The sequence below is a fragment of the Macaca thibetana genome, chromosome 19 (genome assembly GCF_024542745.1).
Source record: "Macaca thibetana thibetana isolate TM-01 chromosome 19, ASM2454274v1, whole genome shotgun sequence".
In the NCBI taxonomy this organism is placed as follows: Eukaryota; Metazoa; Chordata; class Mammalia; order Primates; family Cercopithecidae; genus Macaca; species Macaca thibetana.
Genome location: NC_065596.1, coordinates 3717860 through 3736245, shown reverse-complemented (window position 1 = coordinate 3736245; position 18386 = coordinate 3717860). Strand labels below are relative to the sequence as shown.

The following is an 18386-nucleotide window of genomic DNA, read 5'->3' as shown; positions in this document are numbered from 1 at the left end:
TGTGTTTTTTTTTTTCCTGAAGTTGTGATTTTTTTATTCTATTTTTTTCACTGAAGATTTCTCCCCTCATATCTTGTATTATTCATTGATTTCCATAAATTGGACTTTACCTTTCTATGGTACCTACTTGATTAGTTTAATAATTGACTTTCTAAATTTTTTTTAGGCGCTACATGGATTTCTTCTTGGTTTGGATTCATTGCTGGTAAACTTGTATGATTTTTGGATGATGTTAAAGAACATTATTTTTTTCATATTACCACAATTGTTTTTCTGGTTCCTTCTCATTTGGGTAGACTATGTGAGAGGGGAGTTCTGGGGGCTCAAGGCTTCTGTATACATTCCTTTGTCCCACAGGGTGCTCCCTTGATGTAATACCCTAACCTTTTTTCTAGGGATGTGGTTTCCTAAGAGCTGAACTACAGTGATCGTTATTTCTCTTCTGGATCTAGCCACACAGCAGGGCTATTAGTCTCTGGGCTGGCACTTGGGGGTGTCTGCACACAGTCCTGTGATATGAATCGTCTTCAGGTCTCTCAGCCATGGATACCAGCACCTGCTGTGGTGGAGGTTGCAGAGGAGTGAAATGGACTGTATGCGCATCCTTAAATGTAATTGTTTAATGCACTAGTTTTCTGCTGGTTGGCCTCCTACCAGGAGGTGAAGCTTTCAAGACAGCATCAGCTGTAGTCGTATAGGGAGGATCAGGTACTGAACAGGGCCTTAGAACTTTCAAGAGAATATGAATTTTGTCTTCGGCTAAATTCATCAGGTGGGGGCCAGCTAGGACCATCAGGTGGGGGCAGGGTTAGGCAAGTCTGAGCTGACTCTCCTTTGGAGGGGCTTGCCCTGGCTGCTGTGGTGAGATGGAGGTGTGGTTCCCAGGCCAATGGAGTTATGTTCCCAGGAGGATTATGGCTGCCTCTGGTGGTGATGCATGTTGTCAAGAAAGTGGGAAAAAGCAGACAGTCACAGACCTCACCCAGCTCTCACATGACCCAAAAGACCAGTCTAGCTCCCACGATGTCTCTCCCCTCAACAGCACCAGGTTAGTTTTCAGGGAATGGGTGAGCAGGGCTGAGAACTTGCCCCAGGCTACCAGTCTCCCAGCAAAGAGAGCAAGCAGAGCTTTTACACCTTTCCACCTGTCAAGTCTGCACATTGGATTCATGCCCTCCTCCGAGTTCTGGCAAGAAAACTTCACGTTTGGTTGGAATTGTTACCAAGTTAAGCTGGAGGTAAAACCATTTTATATTTTTAATAAAAGTTTTTTTTTCAAACTTTCTGCCAACTTACAGATCTAAATATATTTAGCTTTTCTATATCCTATAAAAATAAGATTCTAATCAGGCATGGTGGCTCATGCTTGTAATCCCAGCATTTTGAGAGGCCAAGAAACAGACTGTTTAAACTCAGAAATTTGATACCAACATGGCAAAAACCCATGTCTACACAATATACAAATATTAGCAGTCAGGCACGGTGGCTCACATGTGTAATCCCAGCACTTTGGGAGGCCAAGGCTGGTGGATCATGAAGTCAGAAGATTGAGACTATCTTAGCTAACACGGTGAAATGCTGTCTCTACTAAAAATACAAAAAGTTAGCTGCGTGTGGTGGTGGGCACCTGTAGTCGCAGCTACTTGGGAGGCTGAGGCAGGAGAATCACTTGAACCTGGGAGGTGGAGCTTGCAGTGAGCCAAGATTGCGCCACTGCACTCCAGCCTAGGCGACAGAGACTCCGTCTCAAAAAAAAGAAAAGAAACAGAAAAATTAGCTGGGCATGATAACCAGCACCTGCATTACCTGCTATTCAGGAAGCTGATTTAGGAGGATTACCTGAGCCCAGGAGCTTGAGGCTGCAGTGAGCCACGATCAATCTACCGCACTCCATCCTGGGTGAGAGTGAAATCCTTTCTAAAAAAAAGCCAAAGCATATCAACCTAAAATTCTGTGGGTTTTTTTTTTTTAATTGTTGTTATTACTCTAAGAGTTTTGAGGTAAAGGTGTTGTTTGGCTACATAGATAAGTTCTTTAGCAGTAATGTCTGAGATTTGGGTGCACCCAGCAACTGAGCAGTGTATACTGTACCCAGTGTGTAATCTTTTAGTTCTCACCCACCTCCTGCTCTTCCCCTCAAGTTCTCAGAGTTCATTATATAATTCTCATGCTTTGGAATCCCCATAGCTTAGCTCCCATTCACTTAGAATAATGATCTTCTAATCCATTCAAGTTGCTGTGAATGCCATTACTCCATTTTTTAATGGCTGAGTATTACATGATATATACAAATCACATTTTCTTCATCCACTTGATGGTTGACGGGCATTTAGGGTGCTTCCATTTTTCTGCAATTGGAAATTGTTTTGCCACAAACACGCCTGTGCAAGTGTCTTTTTTATATAATGACTTTTTTCTGCATGTAAATACCCAGTAGTGGGTTTGCTGGATCAAATGGTAGTTCTACTTTTAGTTCTTTAAAAAAATCTCCTGGCTGCGTGTGCTGGCTCAAGCCTGTAATCCCAACACTTTGGGATGCCAAGGTGGGTAAATCACCTGAAATCAGGAATTTGAGACCAGCCTGGCCAACATGGTGGAAATCCATCTCTACTAAAAGTACAAACAAATTAGCCTGTCATGGCGGCATGTGCCTGTAGTCCAAGCAACTGAGGAGGGTGAGGCAGGAGAATCACTTGAACTCAGGAGGCAGAGGCTGCAGTGAGCCGACATCACAACACTGCACTCAGCCTGGGTGACAGAATGAGACTCTATCTCAAAAATAAAAATAAATAAATTCCCAGCTGTTTTCCATAGTGATTGTACTAGTTTACATTTCCACCAGCAGTGTTAAAGTGCTCCATTTTCATCACATCCATGGCAATATCTAGTTTTTTGATGTTTTAATTGTGACCATTCTTGCAGGAGTAAGGTGGTATCACAATGTGATTTTAATCTGCACTTTCCTGAAAATCAGTGATGTTGAGCATTTTTTTTTCAGTATTCACATTTTTTATTTCAAGGTGTAAAATATATGTGTCCAACATTGTTACTTTCATCTGCAGATGGAATAATCGAGAAGTATAAAAACCTGTACTTTTTTTTGTTTGTTTGCTTTGTTTTTGTTTTTTCTTGAGACAGAGTTTCACTCTGCTATCCAGGAAGGAGTGCAGTGGCACGATCTTGGCTCCCTGCAAACTCCGCCTCCTGGGTTCAAGCAATTCTTCTGCCTCAGCCTCTCGAGCAGCTGGGACTACAGGTATGTGGCACCATACCCAGCTAATTTTTGTATTTTTAGTAGAGGTGGGGTGTCAACATACTGGCCAGGCTGGTCTTGAACTCCTGACCTCATAATCCGCCTGCCTCGACCTCCCAAAGTGCTGGGATTACAGGCGTGAGCCAGTATGCCCAGCCCTGTACTTAACATTTTATCAAGATTATCTGCCAACAAGTTACCCATATCCAGGTTTCAATGGGTCTGGAATCTTCTTTCCACTTGATAAGGGTAAGTATTAGGAAATCCAGTTGACGACATTTTTATTTAAAAATCAAAAAGAATCAGCACAGTCAAGTTGTCTTAGTCTTAAGGATTTCTGGATTTCTTTCTTGGAGGAGGTCAGGTCTTTCCAAGGCTTGGGTCCTTGAATATTCTTCCAGTCATCAAAAGTAGAGTCTTTTATTTTCTCATATTCTGACCTAATGATACTATTTGCTTTCAGTATTTTTTTTCCAACTCAGGATCCATTTTAATCTTCACAGCATCATGTCAGATTTGTGAAAACTCACAAAGACCAAAAGAAACTCCAACAATTAGCAACAACATGGGGACTTCGTAGCAGAGAGTCTTGTTCTTGCACAAAGCACGCATCACTGCAGGTGCAAACATGACTGAACTCTTCCATCCGTTTAGAACTCCAAGCAGGCCCAACACAGATTCTCAAATCTCAGCGGCCCAAGCTTTCATCAACATGAGTACGTCCTTGACTCACCAACTTTCCCTGGTTGTTTGGTGCTCGGTCCTTACTGATAGGTTTCCAAGCATTTCTTTTTTTTATATGTTTGTTGGCCATTTGTATATCTTCTTTCAAGAATTGTCTGTTCATGTCCTTCGCACACATTTTCATGGGATTATTCGTGTTTGTTTTTTCTTGCTGATTTGTTCGAGTTCCTTGTAGATTCTGGATAACAGGCCTTTGTTGAATGCATCGGTTGTAAATATTTTCTACTCTGGGTTTTCTCTTTACTCTGCTGATTACTTATTTTACTGTGCAGAAGCTTTTCAGTTTAATTAAGTCTCATTTATTTATTGATTTTTTTTTTTTTTTTTTGCATTTGCTTTAGGGTTCTTGGTTATAAACTCTTTGCCTAAGCAAATGTCTAGAAGTGTTCTTCTGATGTTATCTTCTAGAATTTTTATAGTTTCAGGTCTTAGATTTAAGTCTTTGATCCACGTTGAGTTGACTTTTGTACAGGATGAGAGATGAAGATCCAATTTTCTTATTCTACATGTGGCTTACCAATTATCTCAGCACCATTTGTTTAACAGGATTTTTGTTTGTTTGTTTGTTTGTTTTTGAGACGGAGTTTTGCTCTTGTTGCCCAGGCTGGAGTACAATGGCACAATCTTGGCTCACTCTAACCTCTGCCTCCTGGGTTCAAGCAATGCTCCTGCTTCAGCCTCCTGAGTAGCTGGAATTACAGGCACGTGCCACCATGCCTGGCTAATTTTTTTGGTATTATTAGTAGAGATTGGGTTTTGCCATGTTGGTCACGCTGGTCTTGAACTCCTGACCGCGTGATCCACATGCCTCAGTCTCCCAAAGTGCTGGGATTACAGGCATGAGCCACTGTGACTGGCTAATTTTTGTATTTTATTAGAGACAACGTTTCACCATGTTGGCCAGGCTGGTCTCAAACTCCTGACCTCAGGTGATCCAACTGCCTTGGCCTCCCAAAGTGCTGGGATTACAGGCATGAGCCACCACGCCCAGCTTTAGGGTATCCTTTTTATACTTTATGTTTTTGTTAACATTGTTAAAAATTAGTCGGCTGTATGTATTTCGGTTCATTTCTGGGTTTGCTATTCTATTCTGTTGGTCTACATGCCTATTTTTATACCAGTATCATACTGTTTTGATAACTATCACCCTTTGGTATAGTTTGAAGTTGGTAATGCAATCCCTTCAGATTTGTTCTTATTACTTAGTCTTGTTTTGGCTGTGTGGGCTTTTTTTGGTTCCATATGAATTTTATAATTGTCTTTTTTATTTTTTTTAGTTCTGTGAAGAATGATGATGTTATCTTTATGGAAACTGCATGGAATTTGTAGATTGTTTTTATTATTATGGTCATCTTCACAATAGTCACTCTACTTATCCATGAGCATGAAATGTGTTTCCATTTGTTTGTGTCATCTATAATTTATTTCAACAGTGTTTTGTTACTTACCTTGTAGAGATCATTTGCCTCCTTGGCTAAGTATATTCCTAATTATTATTATTATTATTATTATTATTATTTTGCAGCTGTTGTAAGAGGGGCTGAATTCTTGATTTGATTCCTAGTTTGGGTTGTTGTTTGTGTATGGCAGTGCTACCGAATTGTGTACATTGATTTTTGTATCCTGAAACTTCACTGAATTCATTTATCAGATCTAGGAGCTTTCTGGATGTCTTTAGTGTTTTTTAGGTATACAATCATATCATCAATGAACAGTCACAGTTTGACTTCCTCTTTTCCAATTTGGATACCCTTTATTTCTTTCTCTTATTTGAATGCTCTGGCTAAGACTTCCAGCAATATGTTGAATAGAAGTGGTGAAAGTGGACATCCTTGTCTTGTTCTAGCTCTCAGGAGTAATGCTTTCAACTTTTTCCCATTCAGTATAATGTGGGCTGTGGGTTTGCCATAAATGACTTTTATTACCTGAAGCTATGTCCCCTCTATGCCGATTTTGTTAAGGTTTTAATGCTGAAGCAATGCTGGATTTTGTCAGGTTTTTTTCTGAGCCTATTGAGATAATCATGTAATTTTTGTTTTTAAATCTGTTCATGTGGTATATCACATTTACTTACCTGCATATATTAAACCATCCTTTCATTTCTGGTATAAAATGCACTTGATCATGGTGTATTATCTTTTTGATATGCTGTTGTATTTGCTTAGCTAGGATTTTGCTGATAATTTTATCATCATCTAAGTTCATCAGAAATATTTACTTTTTTTGTTTTTTTGTCATGTCTTTTTCTGGTTTGGGGATTAGGGTGATACTGGCTTGATGGAATGATTTAGAGAAGATTCCCTTTTTATCTTTTGAATAGTTTCAGTAAGATTGGTGCCAATTCTTCTTTGAATGTCTGATGATAAAATATATCTGTGAATTCATATGCTCCCGGACTTTTTGGATGGCAATTTTTTATTACTATTTCAATTTCACTACCTCTTATTGGTCTGTTCAGATTTTCCATTTCTTCCGGGTGTAATCTAAAAGGATTGTGCATTTCCAGGAATTTATGCAGCTTCTCTACATTTTCTAATTTGTATACGTAAATGTATTTATGGTAGCCTTCAGTAATCTTTTGTATTTCTGTGGTATTGTCTGTAATATCTTCCATTTTGTTTGTAATTGAACTTATTTAGATCTTCTCTCTGCCTTTTTTTGGTTAATCTTGCTAATAATGGTCTACCAATTTTGTTCATCTTTGTAAACAACCAGCTTTTTGTTGCATTTATCTCCTTGTATTTTTTTGTTTCAACCTTGTTAGTTTTTCTCTGATCTTTGTTATTTTTTCTTTGCTGCTGCATTTGGATTTGATTTGGTTTTGCTTCTCTAGTTTTTTGAGGTGTAACCATACGTAGTCTACTTGTGCTATTTTAGACTTTTTGATGTAGGCATTTTTTGCTATCAACTTTGTCTTAGCACCACTTTTGCTGTATGCCAGAGGTATTCATAAGTTGTGTCATTATTGTCATTCAAATCAAAGTGTTTTTAAATTTCCATCTTAATTTTGTTGTTGACTCAAAGCTCACTCAGGAGGCTGGGCATGGTGGATCACTCCTATAATTTCAGCACTTTGGGAGGCTGAGGTGGGCAGATCACTTGAGGTCAGGAGTTTGAGATTAGCCTTGCCAAAATAGTGAAACTCCATCTCTACTAAAAATACAAAAATTAGCCAGGCATGGTGGCTTGTTCCTCTAATCCTATCTACTCAGAGGCTGAATTGCTTGAATCTAAGAGGTGGATGTTGCAGTGAGCCAAGATCATGCCACTGCACTCCAGCCTGGGCAACAAAGTGAGTCTCTGTTTCACACACACAAAAAAAATCATTCAGGATTAGGCTATTTGGGTTTATTTCTGGGTTCTGTATTCTGGTCTATTGATCTATGTGCCTGTTTTTATACCAGTATCATGCTATTTTGGGAACTATGGGCTTATAACATATAGTATGACTTGAAATCAGGTAACGTGATGCCTCCAGATTTGTTCTTTTTGCTTAGTCTTGCTTTGGCTATGTGAGCTCTTTTTTGGTTCCATATGGATTTTATCAGTGTTTTTTCTACTTCTGTGAAGAATATTGGTGGTATTTTGATGGAAATTGCATTGAATTTGTAGATTGCTACTGATTTGTGTACATTAATTTTGTATCCTGAAACTTTGCTGAATTCATTTATCAGTTATAGGAGCTTTTCAGAGTCTTTAATGTTTTCTAGGTATACCACTATATTATTTATCATCAAACAGCAACAGCTTGACTTCCACCTTACCAATTTAAAACTTTTTTTTTTTTTTTTTTGAGACAGAGTCTCCCTCTGTCACCAGGATGGAGTGCAGTTGTGCGATCTTGGCTCACTGCAACCTCTGCCTCCGGGTTCAAGTGATTCTCCTGCCTCAGCCTCCTGAGTAGCTGGGACTACAGGTGTGTGCCACCACACCCAGATAATTTTTGTATTTTTAATAGAGACAGTGTTTCAGTATCTTGGCCAGGCTGGTCTCAAACTCCTGAGCTCATAATCCACCCACCTCAGCCTCCCAAAGTGCTGGGATTATAGGCATGAGCCACAGTGCCTGGCCTAACAATTATACCTGTCTCATCACTTAAAAGAGCCACTAGTTTTTTTTGTTTTGTTTTGTTTTTTTGAGACGGAGTCTTGCTCTGTCGCCCAGGCTGGAGAGCAATGGCATGATCTCGGCTCACTGCAACCTCCGCCTCCTGGGTTCAAGCCATTCTCCTGTCTCAGCCTCCTGAGTGGCTGGGATCGCAGGTACACACCACCATGCCCGGCTAATTTTTGTATTTTTAGTAGAGATGGGGTTTCACCATGTTGGTCAGGCTGGTCGTGAACCCCTGACCTCGTGATCCACCCGCCTCGGCCTCCCAAAGTGTTGGGACTACAGGCGTGAGCCACTGCGCCCAGAAAGAGCCACTAATTCTACTTTTGAAATATACTGAATATTTATATTAAAAGCTAAGACAAGCTTACTATTATGTAGAAAATTTGTGGTTTGCATGTGCATTATTACCCATTAAGTGATCTACAGTTTCTGAAAGTTTCAGAAACACCAATATAAAAATACTATTTCTGATTGAATAAAAGATATTGCCATTTTAGTCACTACTAAATGAAACAGATTGGAATTGCTAGTCACAATGTGGTTTTAAATGTTATTTAATGAACACGTGAAGTTTCTGTTCAACTCATGTTAACTATTTTTTCACTTCTATTAGAAAAATATTAAAATTTAAATTACTACAAATGTATGAATGTATTCAAATCTAAACACAGTGCCAATCTTAAAAGATCTGTATGCATAGGATTATAGAATGCCTATTCTCTATTTACCTTAGAAGATAAATAACTGCTTTTCAATAAACCCAATGGGGCAATTGTGACTCACAATCATAAGCTACTAAAATACTATCATCTAGAAAGTATTTATTAATTCATTTTTCTTACTTTTGAAATACAGTCATAATTTCTAGTTGTCATAACACTAGATTTGAGGTGCTGTGGCTGCAGTAACTAGAAATGTCATGGTTGACTCTGCTTTACTTTCTGCCTATTTCTTACAAACACGGTAAAACAAGGAAGGCCAGAAATCCTACACCTTGATTGCAAATACACCAGTACCCTTCTAGGGAGAATATATGTTCGAACATATTAACTTGAAATTCCTGGCATCTTTTCTTGAAGAATAGACTTTTTTTTTTTTTTTTTTGAGGTGGAGTTTTTCTCTTGTTGCCCAGGCTGGAGTGTAATGGTGCAGTGTCGATTCACTGCAACCTCTGCCTCCCAGGTACAAGCGATTCTCCTGCCTCAGCCTTCTGAGTGGCTGGGATTACAGGCACCTGCCACCACGCCCGGCTAATTTTTTGTGTGTTTTTAGTAGAGACGGGGTTTCATCATGTTGGCCAGGCTAGTCTCGATTTCCTGACCTCATGATCTGCCCGCCTCGACCTTCCAAAGTGCCGGGATTACAAGCGTGAGCCACCGCGCCCAGCCTAGAACAATTTTCTTACACTTTAGAACAATTTTCTTACATCTTTAGAACAATGTATGTGTATATTTAACTTTATGTAAATCAAAACTAAAAGTCATATGTGTTTGCAGGCAGAGAGGCCAAAAGTTCAAAAATGTATATATAACAAAATTTTAAGAATATTGTAGTCAATAACAACTTAGTTGTACATTTAAAAATAACTTAAGGCCAGGTATGGTGGCTCACACCTGTAATCCCAGCATTTTGAAAGGCTAAGGTGTGTGGATCACGAGGTCAGGAGTTCAAGACCAGCCTGACCAACACAGAATCCCCGTCTCTACTAAAAATACAAAAATTAGCTGGGCATGGTAGTACGCACCTGTAATTCTGGCTACTCAGGAAGCTGAGGCAGGAGAATCGCTTGAACTCGGAAGTGGAGGTTGAAGTGAGCCAAGATCTGCCACTGCACCCCAGCCTGGTCGATAGAGCAAAACTCCGTCTCAAAAAATAAACAATAAAAAATAAAAATAACTAAAGTGTAGAACTGGATTGTTTGTAATACAAAACATAAATGCTAGAGGTGATGCATACCTCATTTACCCTGATGTGATTATTACATATTATATGCCTATATCAAAATATATGTTATATGGCATAAATATATACACATACTTTGTACCCACAAAATTTAAAAAACAGATTTAAACGAGAAAAAAAGAATAAAAATTTAACCTACAGAAACAATATTTTTTAACTTATTTGCAGTTGAAAGCCACTGGCAAAAGAGATTACCAGAGATGTTAGTTGATTATGTTACCAAATAGTATATTCTTACTATCTTTTACCTACACCTTTGAGTAAATGGGATAGGTTTCAGTTAGTGGCATAATAATGCTTTATTGAATGCACAATAGTATTAACATGTTAAAAACTGTATAATTAAGCAATTAAGTTCACACATAATCTGAAATGTTAAAAATGTACTGCATTTTATTACATAAAAGTACAAGTAGTAAAATCATATACTAATTTTTTAATTTTAACAAAACAAGTATGTTCTCACTATAATGCAAAAGAATATTACTGTGAACACCTACCTCATGCACCACTCAATATCATAAGTTAACCACAAATAGCGTCTCCACTTAGATTTTCATCATGCATGTAACATTTTAATGTCCTTACTCTTCCAAAGAAAAGGTCATAAATGCCCACCTAAAAAAAAAGAAACTCTCCTATCTTTGATGCAGTGACAACTGATCACATGTGAATACAACAGAAATGAAGAAATAGCATCAAGTAATTTCAGAGTTGAATTACAGCATTATTAGCTTTTTAAAAAATCTGTACTTCTTTTCAAGGAAAAAAGTATACTTTGGGCTGGGCGCGGTGGCGTAAGCCTGTATTCACAGCACTTTGGAAAGCCAAGCTGGGCAGATCATGAGGTCAGAAGTTCAAGACTAGCCTGACCAACATGGTGAAACCCCGTCTCCACCAAAAACATAAAAATCAGCTGGACGTGGTGGTGTGCGCCTGTAATCCCAGCTACTCAGTAGGCTGAGGCAGGAGAATTGCTTGAACCCAGGAGGCAGAGGCTGCAGTGAGCTGAGATTGTGCCACTGCACTCCAGCCTGGACGACAGAGAGATTCTCTGTCTCAAGCGGGGGGAGGGGGAAGTATAGTTTGAATGTAATTACAAACTTCCAAAAAATTTTCTACTCTTTTTAAAATTATGTACAAATAAATTTATCTACCGTTTGGGATCATTTTTTACACTTAGCACTTTGATATAGTGTAATGTCTGAAGTGTCAGTACCTTAGTATTTTTTGTTTTTGTTTTTGAGATGGAGTCTCACTCTGTCGCCAGGCTAGAGTGCAGCAGTATAATTTCGGCTCACTGCAACCTCTGCCTCCCGGGTTCAAGTGATTCTCCTGCCTCAGCCTCCCGAGAAACTGAGACTACAGGCACATGCCACCACGCCCAGCTAATTTTTATATTTTTAGTAGAGACAGGGTTTTATCATGTTGACCAGGATGGTCTCAATCTGTTGACCTCATGATCCACCCACCTCAGCCTCCCAAAGTGCTGGGATTACAGGTGTGAGCCACTATGCCCGGCCCTACCTTAGATATTTCTACTGTAAATTCTCTGATATTTACATAGACTTAATTTTGGATTTAATGTTTTAAATATATACTGCATCTGCAAAAATATATTTCAGTATGAACCCTCTGTGTTGTCTAAGTTGTAGTTTTGGAAAAAAAATTCAAATTTATTATGTTTGCAGGGTTGTTCTCCAATCTGAATTCCCTGATGTTGAACAAAGTTTAATCAACTGCTTCACGGTTTTCTCTAGTACAAAACGTGTACAGTAAGATCTGTGATACAAGTAAAGGTACTACAACCCTTTTTTATTTGTAATGTTTGTCTTCACAATAAATACTCTACTTTAAAAGCTTATATTTTCTGAAAGATTTTTTGACAGTAATTAAATTTATAATACTTATATTAAGTACTCTCTGATGTTGAGTAAGATGTGAGCAGACATTAATGGCTTTTTCACAGTCTTTATATTGGTACAATTTTTCTCAAGTGTAAATGCTTTCCTGGCAATAAGGTGTGAGTATTCATTAAAAAGTTTGCCACATTCTTCACACTTGTAAGAGTTTTTGTAGTAATAATTATCTTACCTACAATCAAGTGTGACAATCATTTAAAGGTTTTGTCACATTTTCCACATTTTGAAAGTTCCTCAGCAGTATGATTTATTTTGTGCTTAGAAAAGTTTGAGGTGTTGTCAAAATTACTGCGATGTCTTCCAGCTTTGTAGTTTCTCTCAAGTTTTTTTGTTTGTTTGTTTGTTTGTTTGTTTTTAACGTGTAGTAAGATTTGGGGACCAGTTAAGTACTTTGCCACATTCTTTACATTTGTAGGGTTTCTCTCTAGTATGAATTATCTTTTTTTTTTTTATAAGGATTAAGAGCCAGTTAAAGGTTTTGCCACATTTATCACATTTGTAGGATTTCTCTCCAGTATTATCTTGTGTTTTAATAAAAGTTGAAAATACACTAAAGGATTTGACACATTATTTACATTTGTAGAGTTTCTCTTTGGTATGAATTCTCTTATGTTTAGTAAGGTTTGGGGACTGGTTAAAGGCTTTGCCACATTCTTCACATTTGTAGGGTTTCTCTCCAGTATGAATTATCTTATGTTTCATAAGGGTTGAAGACTGGTTAAAAGCTTTGCCACATTCTTTACATTTGTAGGGTTTCTCTCCAGTATGAATTATCTTATGTGTAGTAAGGTGAGAGGACAGAATAAAGCTTTTGCCACATTCTTCACATTTATAGGGTTTCTCTCCAGTATGAATTTTTTTATGATTAGTAAAATTTGAGGAGTAGTTAAAAGTTTTGCCACATTCTTCACATTTGTAGGGTTTCTCTTCAGTATGAATTACTTTATGTTTAGTAAGGATTGAGAATATACTAAAGGCTTTACCACATTCTTCACATTTGTAGGGTTTCTTTCCAGTATGAATTACCTTATGATAAGTAAGAGTTGAGGACTTGGTAAAGGCTTTACCACATTCTTCACATTTGTAGGGCTTCTCTCCAGTATGAATTACCTTATGATTAGTAAGGTGTGAGGACCGGTTAAAAGCTTTACCACATTCTTCACATTTATAGGGTTTCTCTTCAGTATGAATTATCTTATGTTTAGTAAGGGTTGAGAATACACTAAAAGCTTTGCCACATGCTTCACATTTATAGGGTTTCTCTCCGGTATGAATTCTCTTATGTGTAGTAAGGTGTGAAGATAAAGTAAAGGCTTTGCCACATTCTCCACATTTGTAAGGTTTCTCTCCAGTATGAATTTTCTTGTGATTAGTAAGGTTTGAGGACTGCTTAAAAGCTTTTCCACATTCTTCACATTTGTAGGGTTTCTCTCCAGTATGAACTATTTTATGTTTAGTAAGGTTTGAGGACCGGTTAAAAGCTTTGCCACATTCTTCACATTTGTAGAGTTTCTCTCCAGTATGAATTATCTTATGTCTAGTAAGAGTTGAGGACTGGTTAAAAGCTTTTCCACATTCTTCACATTTGTAGGGTTTCTCTCCAGTATGAATTATCTTATGATTAGTAAGGTTTGAGGACTTTTTAAAAGCTTTGCCACATTCTCCACATTTGTAGGGTTTCTCTCCAGTATGAATTATCTCATGTTGAGTTAGTTGTGAAAGCATGCAAAATGATTTGCCACATTCTTTACATTTGAAAGGATTTTTTCCAGTATGTCTTATCTTATGTCTCTTTGAATATTTATGAAAGACTTTCACATATTTATCATACTGAACTACTTTGCTCTGGGTAGTTGTCACACATTGGTTAAGTTCCTTATGACCTCCTTTGTGCAACTTATGCTCATCCACACTTTTACAGCCTTTTCTTAATTGTAAATTCTGATATCCACATTTTCCATATCTTCTCAGTATCACTTGTTGGAATGAATTTTTTATGTACTGCTCTGGCCTAAGGTCTTTGGCAAAATGAGAACACATAGCTGAAAGAAATAAAAATAACAAATTATTCCACTTACTCGGCTCCGATTAATGTCATTTACAAATCTAACTTACACCAGCTATATAAGCAAAATGGCACAGCAAAACACCACAGATCCTAAATCCTTTATAGACACATAAATGTAACAAAAACATTCTGACCAAAATACATTTGTGAAAAATTTATAAATGAGTAAAGTGTGTGCAGTGTCCCAGGCGAGGATAATGCAAAGAGCCACATAGGAGAAAAAAGAAAAGTCTGTTACATTTACCCAACACACCTCTTTCTGCTGCCCAATCTAACATGGTGACTTTAGAAGTAAATTGTCAACTCCTGGTTTCTTTTTTAAAAGACTAAAAAAATAGTGTCACATACATCTTTATTTCTGGCTCTCAGGGGCCTTTTCAGACACTGGTTTCTGTCTCCCATGACATAAAGTACTAAAATAAATGGTAGTATACTTTGGAATGACAGTTTGAGTCTGCTGAGACCAAAGTTAAGCGTTACAGCAGCAGAGACTGCAGTACCACATACAGGAAACAGGTTTAGCAAGTGATTACTGAGTATTTAGAAGAAACGCTAACATACTTCTTTAACTTAAAAAGCCCACAAAATTTTAGACAAGACACAATCTAAGAAAATGTTAGAGAGACTCCCAAAATCTCTAGCCAAGACAACTGGTTTCAGACTGTCCCAGGCCTAAGCTACATTATAAAGATTGTGACAGGGCCGGGCACGGTGGCTCACAGCTGTAATCCCAGCACTTTGGGAGGCCAAGGAGGGTGAATCACCTGAGATCGGGAGTTCAAGACCAGCCTGACCAACAAGGAGAAACCCCATCTCTACTAAAAATACAAAATTAGCTGGGCATGGTGGCACATGCCTGTAATCCCAGCAACTAGGGAGGCTGAGGCAGGAGAATCACTTGAACTCGGGAGGCAGAGGCTGTGGCGAACTGATATCACGCCACTGCACTCCAGCCTGGGCAACAAGAGCAAAACTCCGTCTCAAAAAAAAAAAAAAAAAAAAAGATTGTGACAGGTAGCTTGTTTTTAATGTCTAAATCTCAATCAAAGATTAATGTATACAAAATATTAGGGCAGGATGACCCCATCAAAAACATTACTAAACTTTCAGAAAGCAACCATAGGAATGTAAAGATGTACAAATTTTTAAAATTTAAAATAAATTAAATACTACACAGTGAATGAAACAGGAACACAGACAACTACTGAAGTTTAGAAAACTCAGGATAACAATAAAAATATTAAAAGTATCAAAAAACATAAATTAGGAAGATAAAAATGTCACAGTCAAGAAGAGAATCTTGGGAGCTGCAAGACAAAGTAATGTATCATTTATAAAAATGTCTTATGAGATAACCAGTAAATTTTCAAAAAATATTGGAATACCTGACGAGAACTGGGTGATATAGTCAAAGCCCTGGAAAAAAAAAAAACAAAAAACAGCTGTCAAGTGAAAATAATACAACTAAAAAGAACTGGTTGGGCAAAGTGGCTCATGCCTATAATCTCAGCACTTTGGAAGGCCGAGGCAGGCGGATCACCTGAGGTCAGGAGTTCGAGACCAGCCTAGCTAACATGGTGAAACTCCATTTCTACTAAAAATATAAAAAATTAGCCAGGCGAGGTCACACGCGCCTGTAATCCCAGCTACTCAGGAGGCTGAGGCAGGAGAATCGGTTGGACCTGGGAGGCAGAGATTGCAGTGAGCCAAGATCATGCCACTGCACTCAAGCTTGGGCAACAAGAGTAAACTCCTTTTCAAAAAAAATAAAAAATAAATAAATAAAAAAGAACTGTCCAACCGAATAAAAAGAAAGACCTTCTAAAAATAACCTAATCCTGAAAAAGTATATTGGCACTGCATATGCCCTACATACCAAAGATGCTGAAAGGAGTTCTTCCCACTGAAAATAACATGATGCAGGAGAACACATAATCATACAAAAAAATATAACTTTCTGGGAAAGATATTTACATACACAAAAATAGAATTCCTTAGGATTTTAATAATCATGCAGAAAACATTATTAATTATTCTATAAAATTTTAAAGATAAAAGCATAGAAATGATTATAAACATCTGTTAATGTAACATAAAAATAAATAATTAGCGGCCAGGCACAGTGGCTCATGCCTGTAATCCCAGCACTTTGGGAGCCTGAGGAGGGTGGATCACCTGAGGTCAGGAGTTCAAGACCAGCCTGGCCAACATGGTGAAACCCCATCTCAACTGAATATATAAAAATTAGCTGGGCGTGGTGACAGACAATTGTAATCCCAGCTACTTGGGAGGCTGAGGCAGGAGAACTGCTTGAACCTGAAAAGTGAAGGTTGCAGTGAGCCAAGATTGCACCACTGCAATTCAGCCTAGGTGACAGAGCAAGACTGTCTCTCAAAAAAAATGAATAAATAACAATTAAAAAATATGTATGGATATAATTAGCAACATCAATAACAAAGTAGAAAGCAGATGTAATGAGAAAGAATTTTTTGTATGCAAACAAGGTCAATTTTTTTTGTTTTGTTTTCAGATGGAGTCTCACTCTGTTGCCCAGGCTGGCATGATCTCGGCTCACTGCAACCTACGTTTCCTGGATTCAAGCAATTGTGGTGCAAATAAGGTTAATTTTTTACTACATTAAAACTGTTTTTTTTTAAGTTTTTATGTAATTCCCAAGGTACTACAAAGAAAATATCTGTCTAGATACACAAAAGAAAATAAGAAAGTAGTGAAAGCATATAATACAAAAACCAAAGGACACAAAAGAAGACAGAAAGAGGGAAAATGAGGGACAAAGATACAAGAGTTAAAGAGAATTAATAAAATTACATTACTTTTGCTTTCAGAAAATTATTTAAATATATATAAAATTAACTTTTCAATCTAGAGACATAATTTTCAACAAAATGATTTATTAAAATCTTTCAAATGCCAAGATTCATTTGCCTTTTTACAAGAGTCAGTTGAAATCTAATGATTAAAAAAAGACTGAAAGTAGCAAGATGAAAGTAGAAATTTTACGCAAATATTAACCAAATGAGAGAAGAAGACGTCAAAATAATATTACACAAGCTACATCTTAAGTCAAAAAGTGTCATATTTAACAAGATGTACTTTGCTGGGCGCAGTGGCTCAAGCCTGTAATCCCAGCACTTTGGGAGGCCGAGACGGGCGGATCACAAGGTCAGGAGATCAAGACCATCCTGGCTAACCCGGTGAAACCCCGTCTCTACTAAAAAATACAAAAAACTAGCCGGGCGAGGTGGCGGGCACCTGTAGTCCCAGCTACTCCGGAGGCTGAGGCAGGAGAATGGCGTAAACCCGGGAGGCGGAGCTTGCAGTGAGCTGAGATCCGGCCACTGCACTCCAGCCTGGGTGACAGAGCGAGACTCCGTCTCAAAAAAAAAAAAAAAAAAAAAAAAAGATGTACTTTAAGTCAAAACTCTGAAAAGAGAAAAAAGGACACTGAACAATAGTAGATTCATTTACTGGGAACCAATGACTAGTTTGTGTGTGTGTGTGTGTGTGTGTGTACACGCATGCACATCTCACATTAGGGTTTCAAATATATAAAACAAATATTGACAGAATTGAAGAAACACACAGAGAGCAATATAATTATAGAATATATCAAGACCCCATTTTCTTAAAAATAAAACAAGATGGAATATTAGCAAGGGAATAGAAAACTTGAAATCAGTATGGAACGATTATTTCTAACAGAGGTATAGAGAGTTGAACATCAGGATATACACCCTTCCCGATAGCTCATAGAACATTCTCCTTGAAAGGACCATCTGTTAGGCCAAAAAAAATTCTTAACACATTTTTTAAAACAGAAATCTTATGAGTTACTTTCTGTGACCAAAATGGAATGAGATTATAATTTAAAGAACGGAAAAATTCACAAATACATAGAAATTAAACAACACATTTTGAGTGTGCTCTTGTTCAAAGGTTGAAATAATATTGTGTAGATTTCCATACTGCTCAAAGTAATCTAGAGATTTAATGTAATGTTTTTCATATTTCTTACTGCATTTCTGAAGAAATAGAAACAGCAACCCCAAAAGTATATGGAATCTCAAGAGACTATACTCAACAATCTTCAAAAAAAAAGGAACAATGTTGGAGGCATTACAGTTTTTTACTTCAAAACACATGACAAAGCTACATAATAAAAACAATTTTGTATGAATATAAAGATAAGAAAGTAGATAAATAAAATAGAATCCAGCACATGAACTTTCACATATATGGTCATACAAAGAGTCATTTACATACCCATAATTATTGCAGCACTGTTACTCAAAGCCAACAGGTA

At 37.6% G+C, this 18386-nt stretch overlaps 1 protein-coding gene and 1 pseudogene across 1 annotated transcript in view; both read right to left on the bottom strand.

Moving 5' to 3' along the window:
* Positions 1–940: 940 nt before the first annotated feature.
* LOC126942370 (cytochrome c oxidase assembly protein COX16 homolog, mitochondrial-like) lies at positions 941–3890 on the bottom strand (annotated as a pseudogene).
* A 6550-nt stretch (positions 3891–10440) lies between these two features.
* LOC126942244 (zinc finger protein 708) overlaps positions 10441–18386 on the bottom strand; it is a 32798-nt gene continuing 24852 nt past the window's right edge. Inside the window, exon 4 of the mRNA XM_050769610.1 lies at positions 10441–14036. Coding sequence (XP_050625567.1) covers positions 12562–14036 — 1475 coding nt within the window. The 3' untranslated portion in view covers positions 10441–12561. The remainder of the gene's footprint in view (positions 14037–18386) is intronic.